Here is a 16,498-nt window from a genome sequence, read left to right as displayed (position 1 = left end):
TTGTCCTTTTGAACAATGATAGCGATTATTCTTTGCCACGGCTGCTAACGTTAGCATTTCTAGTTTGCTATCATCCGTGTTGTCCGAGTCGGACCTGTGATCTGACCTTTCACCTCCAGAGCACTCGCTCGGTCGGGTCATTGGTGCCCCCTTGTGGCCAAAGCTGCACTTTGCTTGCACTTTCTTTTTCATCATGACCGGCGCTTTCTAATCATAGCCGGGTCTTCGCGGATTCACTCGGGTATTACACATAATGTTGAACAGACCCGGAACCCGGGGTTATAGAACGAGCCCCGACCCCAGTCTTCTTCAAGACTACTTTCTCATGTCTATGTATTACAGTATATATTTGTATTTGGCATGATCACAATATTGAGATACAGATGTTTACTTATTAACGGTGGGACAAAATATCAATACGGCAATATATCGTGATGTTATCGTTATCGAGGGCTGCGTATCGTATCGTAAGTTATCCAGTGATTCCCACCCCTAATACTTATGGTCCATGCCTCACTGCCAGCTCTCAGATATTTCAGTCACACTCTGTTCTTCACTGTTTTTTTAAGTCTGCCTGTGAGGTGGTTTCATCTGGCAAGTACACAGCAGGAGTAAAGAAACGATAAAGCAGTAATTGCCCTCAAATGGCACTCCCTCACACAGAGACCACATGCAAGTAAGGACGAGAAGAATGGGAGACAGCGGGCAGGAAAAAAGCCAAAGCAGGAGAAGGAAGCGCCGTGCAGGAACAATGAGAGTTGTTTTGTTTGCTTCCGCCCCGTCCCTCCCTCATTATCGGGAGGCAGAGCAGCATCAACACAGGCTTCAGGGAGTTCAAGTAGTATGAGACGAAGTTGAAGCAATCAAACATTGTTTAGCATGGAGGAAAATTAGGTCCCCTCGCTGTCTGCTTTTGCTTCAGTCCCAGTCTCTTCCAATCTACAACAATGTTGCTGATGCCCCCTCCCTGCACGGCTCTGCTCTATATCAGAAGCCCCGCTGTTTGAACTGATGGCGAAAGTAATTAAATGTTGGGTGTTGCAGCCCCGGGGCAGGAGAGAGGGCTGCTGTGCAGAGATACTGGTGACAGATTTGCATTTCCCTAATGTTAGTAGCCAGTGCATGACAGAGATAAAGACTGTGATGCTTCTCGGTGCATTTGGGGACACATGACTTTGCAGTCTTTCTTTAGTAGTGCCAAAAAAGAATGAGTGAAGTCATGATGGCATGAACTGAAAGTACAGCAGAGTTAAGCACACTGTGTCACCTTACATTCTGTTTACTCGTCCTCATCCACCCATCTCTCTCTCTCTCTCTCTCTCTCTCTCTCTCTCTCTCTCTCTCTCTGACTCTGCAGCAGCCAGCTTTGTACAGTCTGCCTTGCTAATCTGGTTTCACAGTCTAGACAAAGTCACTGGAGGTCATACAACATTCAATATAGAAGCCTAATAGGTGCACAAGGCAAATACATTCAGTAAGACAGTGAACGAAGCATGAAACACCACTATAACAGCGTAAAACTGTTCGTTCATAAACATTACATTCAGTTTTGTACTTCCTGTGGCTGCTACATTGACTTTATTAGAATAAAACGTCAGAGTATGATAAAGTAACCATCCCAGTGTCCTCCTGTGAACCAGTGAATAAAGAAACATCTGTTAGCGAGAGCTCCACTGTGTTTAAATATTAACAAACTGGTGATGACCTCTGCTGCCCTTTGTCTGAAGTTTTACTTCAGTCTCTGCCGAGATCCACTGACTACACTTCCCATCATCACATGGACTAAAACAGAAGCCTGTGGTGCATTAAAATTGCAATGTGAAGCAGATGTGGTCACTAGAAGCCTTTGACTCTTTTCAAGGAGCTGGATGTGTAACAAGAGGAGCGAGGACGTGACCTGTGCCCGATGTGACCTCAAGAATTAGTGTGAGGGAGCCATCTCGAGCTAAATGAGACTCTGTAACCGAAATAACTCACTGACAGGAAGGCATTTCTCAAATTCATTTGGTTTTGAGCAGCTCCAGAGCTGCTCGCCCCTTTAGTGAGTTTACACATTTGTACTCTGCAGAAAGGCAGTCGATATTTTCTGCATTCCTCTTGTCGGCAGAGTGAAAGATTGATGCAATCAATAATGGATGCTTAACTACGCATACGCACATTTTTATAGGACACAGCATGATCATTTAAACTGCAAATGAATGCTGTGTACTGTTAATAGGTGAATGAGTTCAGGTTTCCATTGGAATGAAGGGAATTAAGAAAATGACGGGAAATGAAACACCAGAAGTGAGGTTTACATGGTGGGACAATAAAACCAAGGGGCTGGTGATAACAAGGCTGCAGCTACGGGCAGGCTGTCTAATGATGAGGTTTACTACGCGCCCTTCTAGGCCCACAGGCCTCGTCAGGGGAAGTATACACAGTCATTAGTCTCTGATAGATGTCTCAACCACACACAGAGATTAAGTTTGACTTTAACTGTAGGATTACGGGATTCTGTTTAAGACTGTAAACTTCCCCACTCTTGAGAACAAACATTTATTGCTTCTTTTAAATGGCCCTGTGAGCTGTGAGCTTCCCCCTCACTTTCTAATGAACAGAAATATAGGAATGTGTGAATCAGCAAGGAGCCTCAGCACCCTCTTGTGAAACAATTTTGCAGCACATTTTTGTGACCACTATGTTTATCTCTGCAAGTAATACACTTAATTTTTGATTATGCCTTTACGTAGGAGTAACTTGTCTTTCTCTTCTTGTCTGTGTGTGTAGCTGGCAGGCCTGGGGTGGGACAGAGAACATGGCTGAACCACGGCGGGAGAGCACCAGCAGCCTGCAGAGGAAAAAACCTCCCTGGCTCAGATTGGACATTCCCACGGCTCAGATGTCGCTCGACGAGCCTCCCACTTTTGTTCAGGTGTTGATTCTGTCTGAATCCCCTTCTTGACTTTTTGTCACCTTTAGCCTTGTCGTCCTAACCTGTGTTCATGCATCTTTTCCTGTGTAGCCGGTGAAGAGGCAGGGGTTCCTGCGCAGTATCAGCATGCCAGTGGAGACCTCTCACCTCCAGTCCCCGCCCCGCGACCTCTTTGACACCCGGCGGCCTGTCTTACAACGCCAGTCGTCCATCACTCAGACCATAAAGAGGTAAATGCGTCAAGCAATACAATGGATTCATATACTGTTATCTTGATTAAAGGGGGCTGTAGCATGCTTCAAGATTATAATATGAATAACTATATCTGCAGAAAACATGCAAATATTGTTCTTTTACACTTGATAGGCTACATTATGTTATGAGTTTGCAGATTTGGAATGACATGCTATCCTTATATAATATTCTTAAGTTAACTGGAGGATGTAGGCAGCCTGTGTCCCTTTGCTTTCCTTACCTTCTTCTAAGTTGCATGGCTGTTTCTGATCAAACATCTTGGGTTAATTGTAATAATATAACATTTCTAACATTGTATATCTTAATAAAAAAAACTTAAAGGGGGGTATTATGCTAATTTCAAGCTTCATATTTCACTCTGTGATACCTGTGGAGTAGCTTAGCATAATGTACAAATAATAATGTAAAAAAAACTCATACAGCATCTGCCTGAAACAACTCAGTCATCTCTGGCCCTTTAAGAAACCCCGCCCCTACAAGCCCACTCTCTTCTGATTGGCCAGCTTTCACTGCACTTTGTGATGTCACAAAGTCTAAACCTGGCGTCCGCAGCAGCCTGCAGACTGAGCTGAGAAGCCTGGGGATTACGCCGACATACTTTTACCTACAGATTGAAACTTCACCCACGTTTAGTCTGGACATCCAACATTGTAACATTATATATATATATATATATCTTAAAATGTGAAACAGCATAATACCCCCTCTTTAACCTAACAGTCTGCTTTGCTCTGTCTGCATGATGGCTACAGCACTGTCCAGCTGCACTTTTTCCTTCTCACTGCCTGTTCTTGTCTTTTCTCTTCCCTTCTGCCTCCTTCTTTCCCCTCTTTCCACCTTCCTTCCCGCCCTGCTCTGCCTGGTCACAGCAGCAGAAGGGTGCACTTTGAGCGGATTAACACGGTGCCCATTAAGGGGCAGCGGGCTGCTCGCCGCAGCACCAGGAAGCATCACTCGCTCTCCAGAACTCTGCTCAGGTACGGCAGGAGAATTACAATGTTAAGGCACAATGCTGCCTTAAAATTAGATCTTTATTCACTTCAAAAGAGTGTTACACTTGAGACCCATATCATATGATTCACAAGAATTTAAGTTTCGTACTCAGTCACCGAGTCATTTGAGTCACGCCATGGCCACAAACACTTCTCTTTAAATGAGTCACAAGAGGACCTGAAACCGAAACCTCTCCTCCTGTAACAAATTCCTCTTCATTCAGAGTTACAGTGATGACCCAGATGGCAAACAGAAGAGCCACACATTCCTTACGCATCTGTCAAACAGCATACATCACAAGACGCTGCTGCTTCTCAGTAATACTTTTTAAGGCTGACATGCCCTGTCTGATGGCCTCTTTAGTGGACACTGATGAGATAAGTCCGGGCTTATGTCCAGCCATACTCATAGATAGTAAGTTTAGTAAGGTCATGCTGCAAAGAAAGGCTAAAGTATTAACCGTACAATCATGTCACGTACACACATTTTCAGAGCAAAATGAGTGACTTGAGCTTGTTAGGAAAAGCAGTTTTACTGAGCGTTCACTCTGCATCTGGTAATTAGTATAGAAACAGCCGGCTTGGCTGAACTGTCCTTTGAAGAATGTTTCCACTTCCTCTTCCTGCCCTCGGGGTGCAGTAACTTTGTTTGCTCTGGTACTTATTAGGCTTCAACTTCAACAACGTGATTGCATGTCTGTTCATCAGGGTTTGGTAAAATGGGCCTATGTGGAGAGTCAAGTCGATTAAAAAAAACGTGTTCGCTGCGTTGATTGAATCTGCTGTCTGTTTTATTTGCAGCATCAGAAATCCAATAATCTTTCTCTTGCTCTCCTTTTCTTTGAACATGAAGACTTTGGGTGGGCGTACCTGGGTACTAGTGATGTGATGTTCACAAATGAATAGGCTCTATGAGCAGACTCCTTTAAGTGAATGATGAGAGCCGGCTTCAACATGATTTTTTTTATACTTGTTTACTAAAGAAAATACAAGGCAGAATGAAACAGTGACCCAATTATTTATGTCGCACTTCAATGTAACCAATGACTGTATGGACGCCGCGTCGCCATCTGCTCTCATTGTACAAAACTGAAGCCAAAATACCCCAGTGACGGGCGCTACCATCTTGCAATGGTGAAGTAATTTGGAGCCAGAGCTGTGCGGTAGAGATCGGCGTGTGGAGCCTCCATAGCCACTTCTGCTAACCAAAACACACACTTAACTTACCGAGAAAAACAGTAAAGATCCCGCAGGTCGGCGTATTTAACAGCACGTTCACAGATATCAAAACTTCACTGACTGTAGTGATTGTTGTAGTTACGTCTCCTCTCACCGTTCCTCCTCTACTCTGCTAATCAGGAACAGATCGGCTGCAGCAGCCGTATTTGTCAACAGAGCTGTCATCCTTGTCAGAAAAATGAACACTTGGGCGTAAATTATCATGATAATAACTAAGTATAATGACAGAAATCATGTTTGAGAAACATTTATTTGACGTGTATTTTGATTTCATAGTTTGACTCATGCTCCAGCTGTTAACATGGAGGAAGCGGACTTTATGATCTAATACTGCAGCCAGTCAGCAGGGGGCGATAGAGATGTTACTTTTAGGGAGCCGTCATGTCGTCCATCTTTTTTATACAATCTAAGGATGGAACATTAAGATTAAAGCATGGTGAGACTTTTACAAGTTACCCGGTCGCCCACACTCACTACATAGTGTTTTGCAATATTTAGGGTTTTTATAACAAAATGTATTAATGTTTGAAGATGTGTTCAAGTATTCTGGGAATTATAAGGTTAATTTTAATAGCATTTAATGATTAAATAGGGATAAACTGGATGTTGGAACATTGTTGAATTTGGCTGAATAATAAAATGTTAGAAGTGGTATTACATAAAGAACCATTTGGGAGGTAAAAGAGTCAACTCTTTTGAGCCAAATAATCTGGCTCACTTAAAAAGCCAGAAGTCCCGTTCCTCCTGGCTACCTGTCTTTCCCATGTGTCTAGACATAAACATGCCCAGGCTTGTTCCCTCCACTGTGCCTATTACTTTGTACTATCCAGAGCACTTTTTTTTTTACAACCTTGGAAGTGTGGTTTCATTAGTCCCATGCCTCTTTATCTCTTTTACAAGTTTGACCAGATAGCATTTATTCTCTCTGAGACATGAAGCATGTGTGTTAGTTTTAGTGACCCGCATCTCAGAGGTTGGTGTTTGTGGTGTTAGGGGAACAGCGGACTGGTTCGGGGTCAGTAAGGACGGCGATGCCACTCAGAAATGGCAGAGGAAAAGCTTACGCCACTGCAGCCTGCGCTATGGAAAGCTGAAACCACAGGTGATCCGAGAGATGGATCTGCCCAGCCAGGACAACATCTCCTTAACCAGCACAGAGACCCCACCTCCTCTCTACGTCCCCTCATCACAGCATGGCATGCAGAAGGTAAAGAAATACATGGGTGTTGTTTTTATTTGAATCCATATATAGATTTTATTAGAATATGTTATGCAAATTCAGTTTTTTAACCTGAAATGAAGAGGAAAAAACACATCATGTTCTAACTATGGTGTAATATTCCTATGTCTTGATAATTCATATGGTTTGACACTTTCTTATTACCCCCGATTGGTCTCCAGATTGTGGACCCGTTGGCGCGAGGGCGAGCCTTCCGTATGGTGGAGGAGGTGGATGGCTACAGTGTGCCTCAGACCCCCATCACCCCTGGAGCTGCCTCGCTGTGCTCCTTCACCAGCTCCCGCTCAGGTCTCAACCGACTGCCTCGACGCCGTAAGAGAGAGTCTGTGGCAAAGATGAGCTTCAGGGCTGCAGCAGCGCTCGTCAAGGTGAGGGAGGAGGAATAAGATCAACAAAAGAGATTAAATATGTGTACAAAGCGTGAAAAATAGCATATACTATGTATGAGATACAAGCAGGAAAACTAGTGCAAAAACACCTGTCGTGCAAATGTGCCTTTGTTGTTTAAGTGAATTTGAAACCTGTTGTGATGGAAAGATTAAAGCTGTAAAGACGTTTTTATAAGGGCGTGTGTCATTTTTCAGGGGCGCTCGTTACGGGAGAGCACATTAAGACGGGCCCAAAGACGCAGCTTCACCCCAGCCAGCTTCATGGAGGAGGACATGGTCGACTTTCCTGATGAACTGGACACGTCTTTCTTTGCCAGAGTAAGGCAGGAACCCTTCAAAAATGTTATGTTCTGGTTGCTATTCAACTATGTTTATTTATTATTGAATAATGATTCTAATTTTTACAACAGATGGGATTGTTACTTAGTATTTCATTTCAACTGTTCTTTCTAGGATATCCTGATGCACGAGGAGTTGTCCACGTACACAGACGAGGTGTTTGAGTCGCCGTCTGAGGCGGCCATGAAAGAGGCTGAGCCCAGCAACAAGAAGGATGAGACAGAGCTGACAGGCAGCGCCCTGGATAAGACTGAGCTGGAGAGAAGTCATCTCATGCTGTGAGTTACTGCACAGCGTTGGCTTCGCTGATACTAACAGTTTTAAAAACATGATGAAGGGTGATCCATATTTCAGGAAAACTTTCACACAAATATCACCAAAAATATGATTACTGATCTGGTTGCTGATACAGTCAGATGCTACCCCCAAAGCCTTACAACTAATCAAGGGTTAAAAATATTTTTTTAAAATAGGTAATGGCTGAATTAAAGATGCAGAAACATAAAGCTGAAAGACTTTCCTCCTCTGTCAACTCTTCCAGACCTCTAGAGCGAGGGTGGCGCAAAGCCAAAGAAGGAACTCCCGGACCACCAAAGGTGCCCTTACGGCAGGAGGTGGTAAGTGTAACGGGACAGCGGCGTGGCCAGCGCATTGTCGTACCAGTCAAGAAGCTTTTTGCTCGAGAGAAGCGGCCTTATGGATTGGGCATGGTGGGGAAGCTCACAAACCGCACCTACCGCAAGCGCATTGACAGCTACGTCAAGAGGCAGATAGAGGACATGGATGACCACAGGTACAAGCAGCTCCACATGTGTGACTAATGAGCGATACTCTCTGCTTCCCTCGGTGGACATTGATTGATGATGACCGCTGCTGTTTTTTTAAACACATTCTCTCTGTCTCCTTCAGGCCTTTTTTTACATACTGGATCACATTTGTCCATTTGCTCATCACTATCCTGGCTGTATGCATCTATGGTATTGCACCAGTGGGCTTCTCCCAACATGAGACAGTTGATTCTGTGAGTAACGGCTCTGTTGTGATGAACATCTTTGTTACAGCAGTATTTTTGTGCACTTTCATATTGACTGTACTCTTTGTGATTTGGCTTCTGATTCAGGTTTTAAGAAACAAAGGTGTGTATGAAAATGTCAAGTTTGTACAGCAGGAGAACTTTTGGATCGGGCCCAGTTCGGTGAGCGCTCCTCTCTTGAGTGTTTCGCAGATTTAAAAAAAAAAAAAAAGAATTTAAATAATCATATGTAAATATGCACTTTAATTTTGATGTTCCTTAATCTATCGTTTGTTAGGAAGCTCTGATCCACTTGGGGGCCAAATTCTCTCCATGCATGCGGCAGGACAAGCAGGTGCATGATCTTATCAGGGACAAGAGAGCAATCGAACGCAACTCAGCCTGCTGCGTGCGCAATGATCGCTCCGGCTGCGTCCAAACCTCAGAGGAGGAATGCTCGGTCTGTAAACAGCCCCAGTTTTTATATTTGTTTCTTTACCTTTATAACAAATTAAAGCCACTTCTAACCTCTTCTGTTTGTTGTTTCCTTTTTAGAGTACTCTAGCTGTGTGGGTGAAGTGGCCGAGGCATTCCAGCACTCCTCAGTTAAACGGTGAGGACAGACAGCACGGCTCTGTGTGCCACCAGGATCCCAGGTGAGAGACATGAGGAGATTCATTTCAAAGTGCAAAATATCAATTAACCGATACTGGTGCTGAATGTAATATGCAAATATTGTTTGTGTCATAACAGGATATGTTTAGAGCCTGCCTCAGTATCACCTCATGAATGGCCTGATGACATCACCAAGTGGCCGGTGAGTACAGTGAAACCCTGTCTGGGGTAAAGAAGAGTGGAGATTATTTTACTCTCAATAAACCCTACATGAAGTTTGTACATGCCTCTACATGTTCTGATTAAGATTTGAAACTTTGCTGCTACTCAAAACTAAAGAACACTGCTTTGTCTTTAGATTTGTACCAGGTACAACACAGGGAACCACACCAACCTGCCTCATATAGACTGCACCATCACAGGCCGACCCTGCTGCATTGGAACCAAAGGAAGGTGAGGAGAGCTAGTTAACCTCTATCTTATCAAATTCCTGAAAGGGACTACTTACGATGTGCTGCCATCACCCCAGGACCTAAAATGTTGGGTAGAGGGGGACCCATCATGCCCGTTGTGTTCAGAGACAGCCACCTTGAGGCATATTCTGTCAGGTTGTAAGATTAGTCTGTAGCAAGGTCGGTTTACATTGCGACATTGAAAAGTTTCGGATGATCGGGAGAAGCAGGTAGACTTGGGAGTTGTTCCACAGGAAATAGTTTGCTCTAACTTGAGGCCTGATATAGTGTTATGGTCTGTGAGTCAGAGGAGAGTTTATTTTATAGAACTGACGGTGGGAGGACTCAGTGGAGGAAGCGTATGAAAGGAAATAGCTCAGATATTCCAATTTGGCAGCAGAAGCTGAACAGCGAGGATGGAAGGTTAGGGTTTGTCCGGTAGAAGTGGGATGTAGAGGGTTCATAGCACGGTCAACTATCTCACTATTGGGAGAACTGAGAGTGCGTGGACAGAGTCGGCGAAAGGAAATAAATGTCAGATGAAGCAGTTAAAACAAGTCAGTGGATTTGGATGAGGAGAAATAATTCAAAACATTATTGTAGTATTGGCGTTGTCAATGCCTGGAGCTCGCATGGCAGAGCCTGGGTCTGTCAAGGATGGCAATGCTGCTTGGGTTGCGGTGACCACTAAGGGTCATGTGGTAGGGCACAAGGGAAGGGGTTTCTTCACTGAGCGCTTATCCTTGTCATTAGGACACAAGTATCTTGTGTTTAATTCAAACTGACAAACACCCTGAACAAGTAGAATTCATTTTGTAAACTAATTGAGTCATTGCTGCTTATTTTCTTCAAGGTGTGAAATCACATCTCGGGAATATTGTGACTTCATGATGGGCTACTTTCATGAGGAGGCTACTCTCTGCTCTCAAGTAAGCAACCTTCTCGTGAATTGAAAAACGTATAGGGCTGCATCTGCTGCTAATTTACATCAAGTGTACTACTTTGTGTCCTTTTTAATTACCAAACAGATGAGTGAGAGATTACCAAACATTGATTTTCGAATTAATAGTTAAGTGTCATATTTTTAGGGGCATTTATTAATATGCTATAATTTGTCTTTTCCAGGTGCACTGCATGGATGATGTCTGTGGACTGTTGCCTTTCCTCAACCCTGAGATCCCAGATCAGTTCTACAGGCTCTGGCTCTCACTTTTCCTTCATGCTGGGTGAGTCAGTGGCTGTCGAGATCAAGAAAAGTAGGCGGACAAAACAGGCGGGCAAAAAGGAGAGGGGTTTATTTATTTGTAATATTTTGTTGAAGCACAATTTATCAGATAAAGTCGGCCAATGTGTCAGTCAAAAGAAATAAGAGATGTGAAAGTTAGCCCTGTCTGAGGTGAATATACTGCTACAGTGTGTTTGTACACCGCAGTGAGGAGCAGGATTATTAAAGATCAGAATCAGAGTCAGGTTTATTGGCCATGATGTCTGGCACATATAAGGAAATTGTCAGTAGCTCTTGGTCGTCACGACAAAATAAATGCACAGAAAGATAAAGAGACTCTGAGTAAACACACAAAAGACAGATAAGACAGGAGACAAAAAAGAAGTAGGGCATTATTTGTTGTAAACGTTAGACCACAGTGCAGAAAAAGGTGGATGGTGAGTCCAATAGATTACATGCAGGCTGTCTATATGTACATCACTGGCTGTCAGTTGTACCTGTAAAAGTGTTTTGCCAATATTCCTGTGATATATGAAGTCAGCGGCTCAGAACAAAGAGCTGACCCCACTGTGAAGAGGAGCGGTGCTTCATCTTCAACCTGTCTGTTATCTGTCTCATGGGTAATTAAACAAAGTGCCCCGACTACTCGAACTCATTAAGCTTCAATGAGATAGAGAGCGATTTTGTTGATGGGCTGTTGAGGGGTTTGCCTCTTGTACACAGAGGAATTATCTTCCCGACACGTGCAGCTTTCAAGCCACTTACTCACACATACAGTACTGTAGGTCACATTGCACACACGTGAGCGTTGTGTCCATCTCTTTTCTCCCAGGATCCTTCACTGCCTGGTGTCGGTGGCTTTCCAAATGACCATCCTGAGGGACCTGGAGAAGCTGGCAGGCTGGTTGCGCATTTCAATCATTTACATCATCAGCGGCATCACTGGCAACTTAGCTTCGGCCATCTTCCTGCCTTACAGAGCAGAGGTGATCAGCAGAAATATCACAAGTTATATGTTCTTCATTTCTTCTTAGGGTCTCTAAGCACACCCAATAAAGCAAATACATTTCTGTGAACATGTGTCTTAGGCTTACATCCCTCTCTCTCCTGTCTTTGTTTCAGGTGGGACCCGCCGGCTCTCAGTTTGGGATCCTGGCCTGCCTGTTTGTGGAGTTGTTTCAGAGCTGGCAGATCCTGGCGCAGCCCTGGAGAGCCTTCACCAAGCTGCTCTGTGTGGTGCTTTTCCTCTTTGCCTTTGGGCTCTTGCCCTGGATCGACAATTTCGCCCACATTTGTGGCTTCATCTCTGGCTTCTTCCTGTCCTTCGCCTTCTTACCCTACATCAGTTTTGGCCGTATGGACCTGTATCGCAAACGCTGTCAGATCATCATGTTCCTGCTGGTGTTCATTGGGCTCTTTTCAGGCCTCGTGGTGCTCTTCTACGTTTATCCAATCAAGTGTGAGTGGTGTGAGTTGCTCACCTGCATCCCCTTCACGGACAAATTCTGCGAGAAGTACGACCTCAATGCTCACCTCCACTGAGACGCGGACAGTGTGAGGGCAGCAGTAAGGCATCAGGTCAAACGATGCCGACTGACTGATGATATCAGCCGGTCTGTGTCGCCACTCTGCCCCAGTGTGACTGTGGATCGGCCCCTATCTCTGTGAACAATATACTTGTGTTTTTTTACTTTGTCAGTATAAATACCTATGCCACTCCTCTTAAGGACTTCCTTTAATCACCTCCCTGTTCACCGGCAGTCATTGCCCCTCCCTCACTGTCCAGTGAAACAAAGGTATGGCACTTCTGAACCTCATCAAATCTCCCAGCTGCCCTTTACACGTGAGGCAGGAATTACAGAAGCCACCGCTGGTACAAAGAGAAGGAATATTTTTTTTACATTCACACACCAGACATAGGTTTTATTGTTATTCAGGCAACCTCATACTGAAGCAGGGACAAACATCTACCATGATACCTTTGGTGCCTTGTTGATAAATGTACCAACTACTGCCATATTTTTGTTACGTTATGCTGAGCACTCGAATGTTTTCTTTTATTTGTTTATTGCTTCTCAAGAAGTGATGATTGTTTTGAACACGGTAGTGTTTTAGCTACCTGTCTACTCACATGTAACTGAAAACAACAGTAAAAAAAATTTACAAATTTAATTGGTCTCTGACTCTGACTGGTTTTATGCTTATTTCAAGCTTTATATTTAGCTTAGCATAATTTACAGTTTAAAAAAACTCACACTCACACTGGTGCTCTTAGCAGGCCCTTAACTACATACAGCTACTCTTATGACATACATTAACTTCACCTGTTTGTATAGTTGAAGCCTTATGGAGACTTTTCATTCAAAGTTGGACAAATAATCTCTCTCTGTGGGATTTATGGAACTTTCTGACCGTGCAAGAAGTCTGTCCTCCAGCTTTTCAGTGAGTCAATGCTAATATTATTGTATTGATCTATTCTTAGCACTAAGTAGCAGGTATACTGTGCTCGCTATAGCTGGCTTGTTAGCCTGTTCAGTGTTTATCAAACATCTATTTATTCATCAGCCAGTAAATAGGAGTCAGGAGTTGTTGGCTTTTCCCCGGGGAGATTACAGCGGACCGTAGTGATGAGAAGATCGGTTATTTTAAGTTTCCCGTTGCGTGTCGTTCATCCGCTGCTATCTTGCCGGGTGAGCGAGCAGCAAGTCCGCTACTTCTTTAGTCTGATAAACAAAACACCTGCAGTCAGTCACCATCACAAACAGAATCTCCTCTGTGGGAAACACAAAGTTAAACTAGCTCATTCATTATGTATACAGTCTATGGCTAATAACCGCTAGCTACGCTGAGAAGCATATAGCCTAGCTTCTTAGCCGTAGCTGGCCCAGTAGCTTAGAGCTAAAGGGGCGTGTTTCAGCAACAAAGATTCATGAGGCCCGCCCATAGGCCTCAGCTTGTTTGTGCTCCGCCTCTTTGCCCGCCTCTGGATTTCCCTGTTCCGGCATTTCCTATGTGGCGACAGCCCACACCGGTGCAATTCGGGCTTCAAAATGCTTCTTCAGAAACCTATGGGTGACGTCAGTGAGACTACGTCCATTATTATACAGTCTATGGAAACTAATCAGTCAGCTGAGTCCCTTTAGAAAACCCCGTCCCTACAAGCCCACTTTCTTCTGATTGGCCAGCTCTTTGAAGCCTGCTAAGGCTGCAGCGTATAGAAAAAACTGTGTGAAACCTGGCGTTCATAGCAGCCTGCCAACTGAGCTGAGAAGCCTGGGGATTACTCCGACATACTTTTACCTACTGATTTGAAACTTCACCTACGTTTAGTATAGACATCCAACATTGTAACATTATATATATGTCTTAAATGTGAAACAGCATAATACCCCCTCTTTAACATCCAAAAAAAGTTTTCTGATTGTGTCATGGTTTATTCAAATTATGCAACAAAGACACAAACAAACACATTTCTGATACAATTTTCAATGCACAATATATGTTTCAGTAGCTGCATGATATGTACATTATTAGGTGATGGATTTTACATAAATTACACAATTAATTAAACACATCCCTTAATTCATATGGTCTACTAAAATTGAACATTATTTACAACTCCAGATGTAGCATTTTCCAATAATTTCACTAAATTAAATTACAAACAGTGAATTATTTGACAAATAACAATAAATATGTGAAAAAATAATATCAAGCTCACAACGCCAGGATGCTACTGGTGACAGAAGGAAAATTACTTAGTTTCTGATATTGCAACAGAAAGCAACGAGTTCCCTTTTTTGCATAAACCGCATTTGTTCCCCACACAGTCCTCACTGCTGTAGTTTAGTAGGATAGTGTGAGGTGCTGACACGAGGAGACTCAGAAAGACCTTATTACAAATAATGACTGAAGTCCAAAGGTGCATCCTGGCGCTTTGCCACTACCTGTCCATCTGTCAGCTGTGTTGTGTTGATCTTTTCTGCCATGAGTCCAGGTTACAGGAGAGTTAGTTGGAAGGAGGGTGGGGGGTAGGGGCTGATGGACTAGCAGCCACTGTTCCGCCTCGCATATGCCTGCCCACCGAGCGCGTACTCCATCTCCTGGAATTGCATATTAGATACAGAGATGGCTGATGCCCCTTTCTCTTTAAAGCCGGCTTTTTGGTAGAAGGGCACCAGGAAGTCCTCGCAAATCAGCAGAGCTCGGCGGAGGCCCGGCATGCAGCGCAGGTACTGCAGGTAACGCCACAGGAGGACGGAGCCTTTGCCTTGCTGGCGACAGTGACGGTGCACTGACAGGACATGGATGTGCACAGTGGGGGTGTTTGGGACATGTTGAGTCATTGCCTCCTGGAGGGGAGAGATTTTTTGTGTTAAGTTCGTTGATAGTTTTTATTGGTAACACAAAGTTTGTCAAACTTATATCTTTATGTATTTTCTATATTCAGACATACCTGTGATAGCCTCTCCTTATCCCAGCCAGAGCCGATGATAAAAGCAACCAGCTGTCCCTCCTCAAACCAACCCAGCGACAGCTCAGGGCACTGGCTCAGGAAGTTAAGCACCTCATCAAGGGTAAGAGGGCACTCTCCAGACACAGAGACAAACGCTGAGGAGGGAAAAGAACCAGTTCAGAGAGTGGGTCAAGCCTCCGGAGTAATAATGATGAAGATCAGGAAAAAGTACAGTATGAAAGATGTTCTCTCTCCAAAAGCAATGTGTTTAAGATGCATGAATAACCTCCCAAAGGACAGACAGTCATTCTTACAAGATGATACATAGTGTTAAAACACACAACAGGTTTGTTATGATGTGTAATGTTTAAGCTTGACTCACCTTCTCTCTCAATCTCAAACACACTGATGGCGTCCTGCGGCGTGAGGTTCCTGAACTCGCTGGCAGGGAGTGTGTGTCGTCTCTGTCGCAGGGGGCTCACCACTCTGACGGGCGTCTTCAGGAAAAAGGGCTTGAGGAACGGTGAGCCACTGACCTTCTGTGCCATGATGCCTCAATGGAGCAAGAAACGCTGTTCTAAATATTTGTCAGGACTCTCTTTTCTCTTTCCTTTTGCAATCTAAATGTTGTACTGATGCTATAAACAAAGCAGTCAAAGTAATTCGAACCCTGCGTACAAAACAGTCTGTGTTCTCTGTTTGTCCTCGAGCTCTGAGTGTAAGGTAACCCACTTCAGACCTCCCTGACCTTATTGTCTCTCCTGCTTTCTCCTCCTCCTGTTCTTGTTTGTCTCTGATCTCATACCGTAAAGTGGTTGTCTCAAAGTAGGTGGCTGTCTGTGCACGTGCCTCCAAAGTCTCTAAATCCCCTGCTTTCAAATGACAGACCTTTTGTTCTTGGGGTATTTCCTTTGGGATTTACATTGTTTAAGACGTCTCAGCCCAGAGATAGACAACTCTAAGCTTGACTTAGTTGTTCCTTATATTATATCTTATTTGGACTAATCTCAGCTTCAGGTGCAAATATTTTACAATTGCTTATACTTTGTTTAAGAATGTGATGAGTGTTTTTAAAAGACAAGTGTTATTTTATAAGATGTGTTTTAATTAGAGGTCAGATTATAATTATAATGCCGTTCTCCTTTAAGGAAAAAATGTGAAATTTACCACACACACGATATATTTTGGCACATTCACTTTCTGTACATTCCGGTCTGTGTTTTTCAGGGTGGGGATGAGTGAGACCTGGCGTGACTGGATGAGGTGATACGCGTGTTTTCAGAGATCACCGACTGTGGGCTAATTTGACTGTACTGAGTAAGGGGAGGGGGGATTTGTGTGGATTGCTATAAGGGTGATTTAATGGCTCG

The 16,498-nt window shown here is 43.9% G+C and overlaps 2 protein-coding genes across 3 annotated transcripts in view; one reads left to right on the top strand and one right to left on the bottom strand.

Moving 5' to 3' along the window:
- Positions 1–12,814, top strand: part of rhbdf1a (rhomboid 5 homolog 1a (Drosophila)) — a 29,481-nt gene extending 16,667 nt beyond the window's left edge. Inside the window, exons 2-19 of one of the 2 annotated variants that reach the window (XM_069674618.1) lie at positions 2,770–2,914; positions 3,005–3,144; positions 4,039–4,146; positions 6,394–6,607; positions 6,802–7,008; positions 7,225–7,347; positions 7,483–7,646; positions 7,910–8,161; positions 8,278–8,389; positions 8,489–8,563; positions 8,679–8,840; positions 8,936–9,036; positions 9,134–9,197; positions 9,354–9,448; positions 10,301–10,376; positions 10,573–10,673; positions 11,505–11,658; positions 11,795–12,814. In XM_069674618.1, the coding sequence (XP_069530719.1) occupies positions 2,798–2,914; positions 3,005–3,144; positions 4,039–4,146; positions 6,394–6,607; positions 6,802–7,008; positions 7,225–7,347; positions 7,483–7,646; positions 7,910–8,161; positions 8,278–8,389; positions 8,489–8,563; positions 8,679–8,840; positions 8,936–9,036; positions 9,134–9,197; positions 9,354–9,448; positions 10,301–10,376; positions 10,573–10,673; positions 11,505–11,658; positions 11,795–12,214 (2,685 nt within the window). In that variant the 5' untranslated portion in view covers positions 2,770–2,797 and the 3' untranslated portion in view covers positions 12,215–12,814. The remainder of the gene's footprint in view (positions 1–2,769; positions 2,915–3,004; positions 3,145–4,038; positions 4,147–6,393; positions 6,608–6,801; positions 7,009–7,224; positions 7,348–7,482; positions 7,647–7,909; positions 8,162–8,277; positions 8,390–8,488; positions 8,564–8,678; positions 8,841–8,935; positions 9,037–9,133; positions 9,198–9,353; positions 9,449–10,300; positions 10,377–10,572; positions 10,674–11,504; positions 11,659–11,794) is intronic. The other variant, XM_069674619.1, reaches the window with a different exon arrangement.
- Positions 12,815–14,718: 1,904 nt separating this feature from the next.
- Positions 14,719–15,676, bottom strand: aanat2 (arylalkylamine N-acetyltransferase 2). Its single transcript, XM_069674409.1, has 3 exons — positions 15,511–15,676; positions 15,129–15,283; positions 14,719–15,024 (listed from the first exon to the last, which is right to left on the bottom strand). Exons 1-3 carry the CDS (start codon positions 15,674–15,676, stop codon positions 14,719–14,721), a joined length of 627 nt encoding a protein of 208 aa, XP_069530510.1.
- Positions 15,677–16,498: the final 822 nt, after the last annotated feature.

Source organism: Semicossyphus pulcher, unplaced genomic scaffold, assembly GCF_022749685.1.
Source record: "Semicossyphus pulcher isolate SPU_LCO1_2020_fin unplaced genomic scaffold, fSemPul1.0.p SCAF_23, whole genome shotgun sequence".
Taxonomy (NCBI): Eukaryota; Metazoa; Chordata; class Actinopteri; order Labriformes; family Labridae; genus Semicossyphus; species Semicossyphus pulcher.
The sequence above is the reverse complement of the archived record's forward strand: the minus strand, read 5'-3'. Positions and strand labels throughout refer to the sequence as shown.

What these genes read in the sequence shown, in the direction of transcription:
- aanat2 (XM_069674409.1), bottom strand. Translation starts at nt 15,676, where the DNA reads ATGGCACAGAAGGTCAGTGGCTCACCGTTCCTCAAGCCCTTTTTCCTG. An exon ending in GTTTGAGATTGAGAGAGAAG is followed by an intron (nt 15,284 to 15,510) that starts GTGAGTCAAGCT and finishes TTCCCTCCTCAG; the next exon opens with CGTTTGTCTCTGTGTCTGGA. An exon ending in ATAAGGAGAGGCTATCACAG is followed by an intron (nt 15,025 to 15,128) that starts GTATGTCTGAAT and finishes TCTCCCCTCCAG; the next exon opens with GAGGCAATGACTCAACATGT.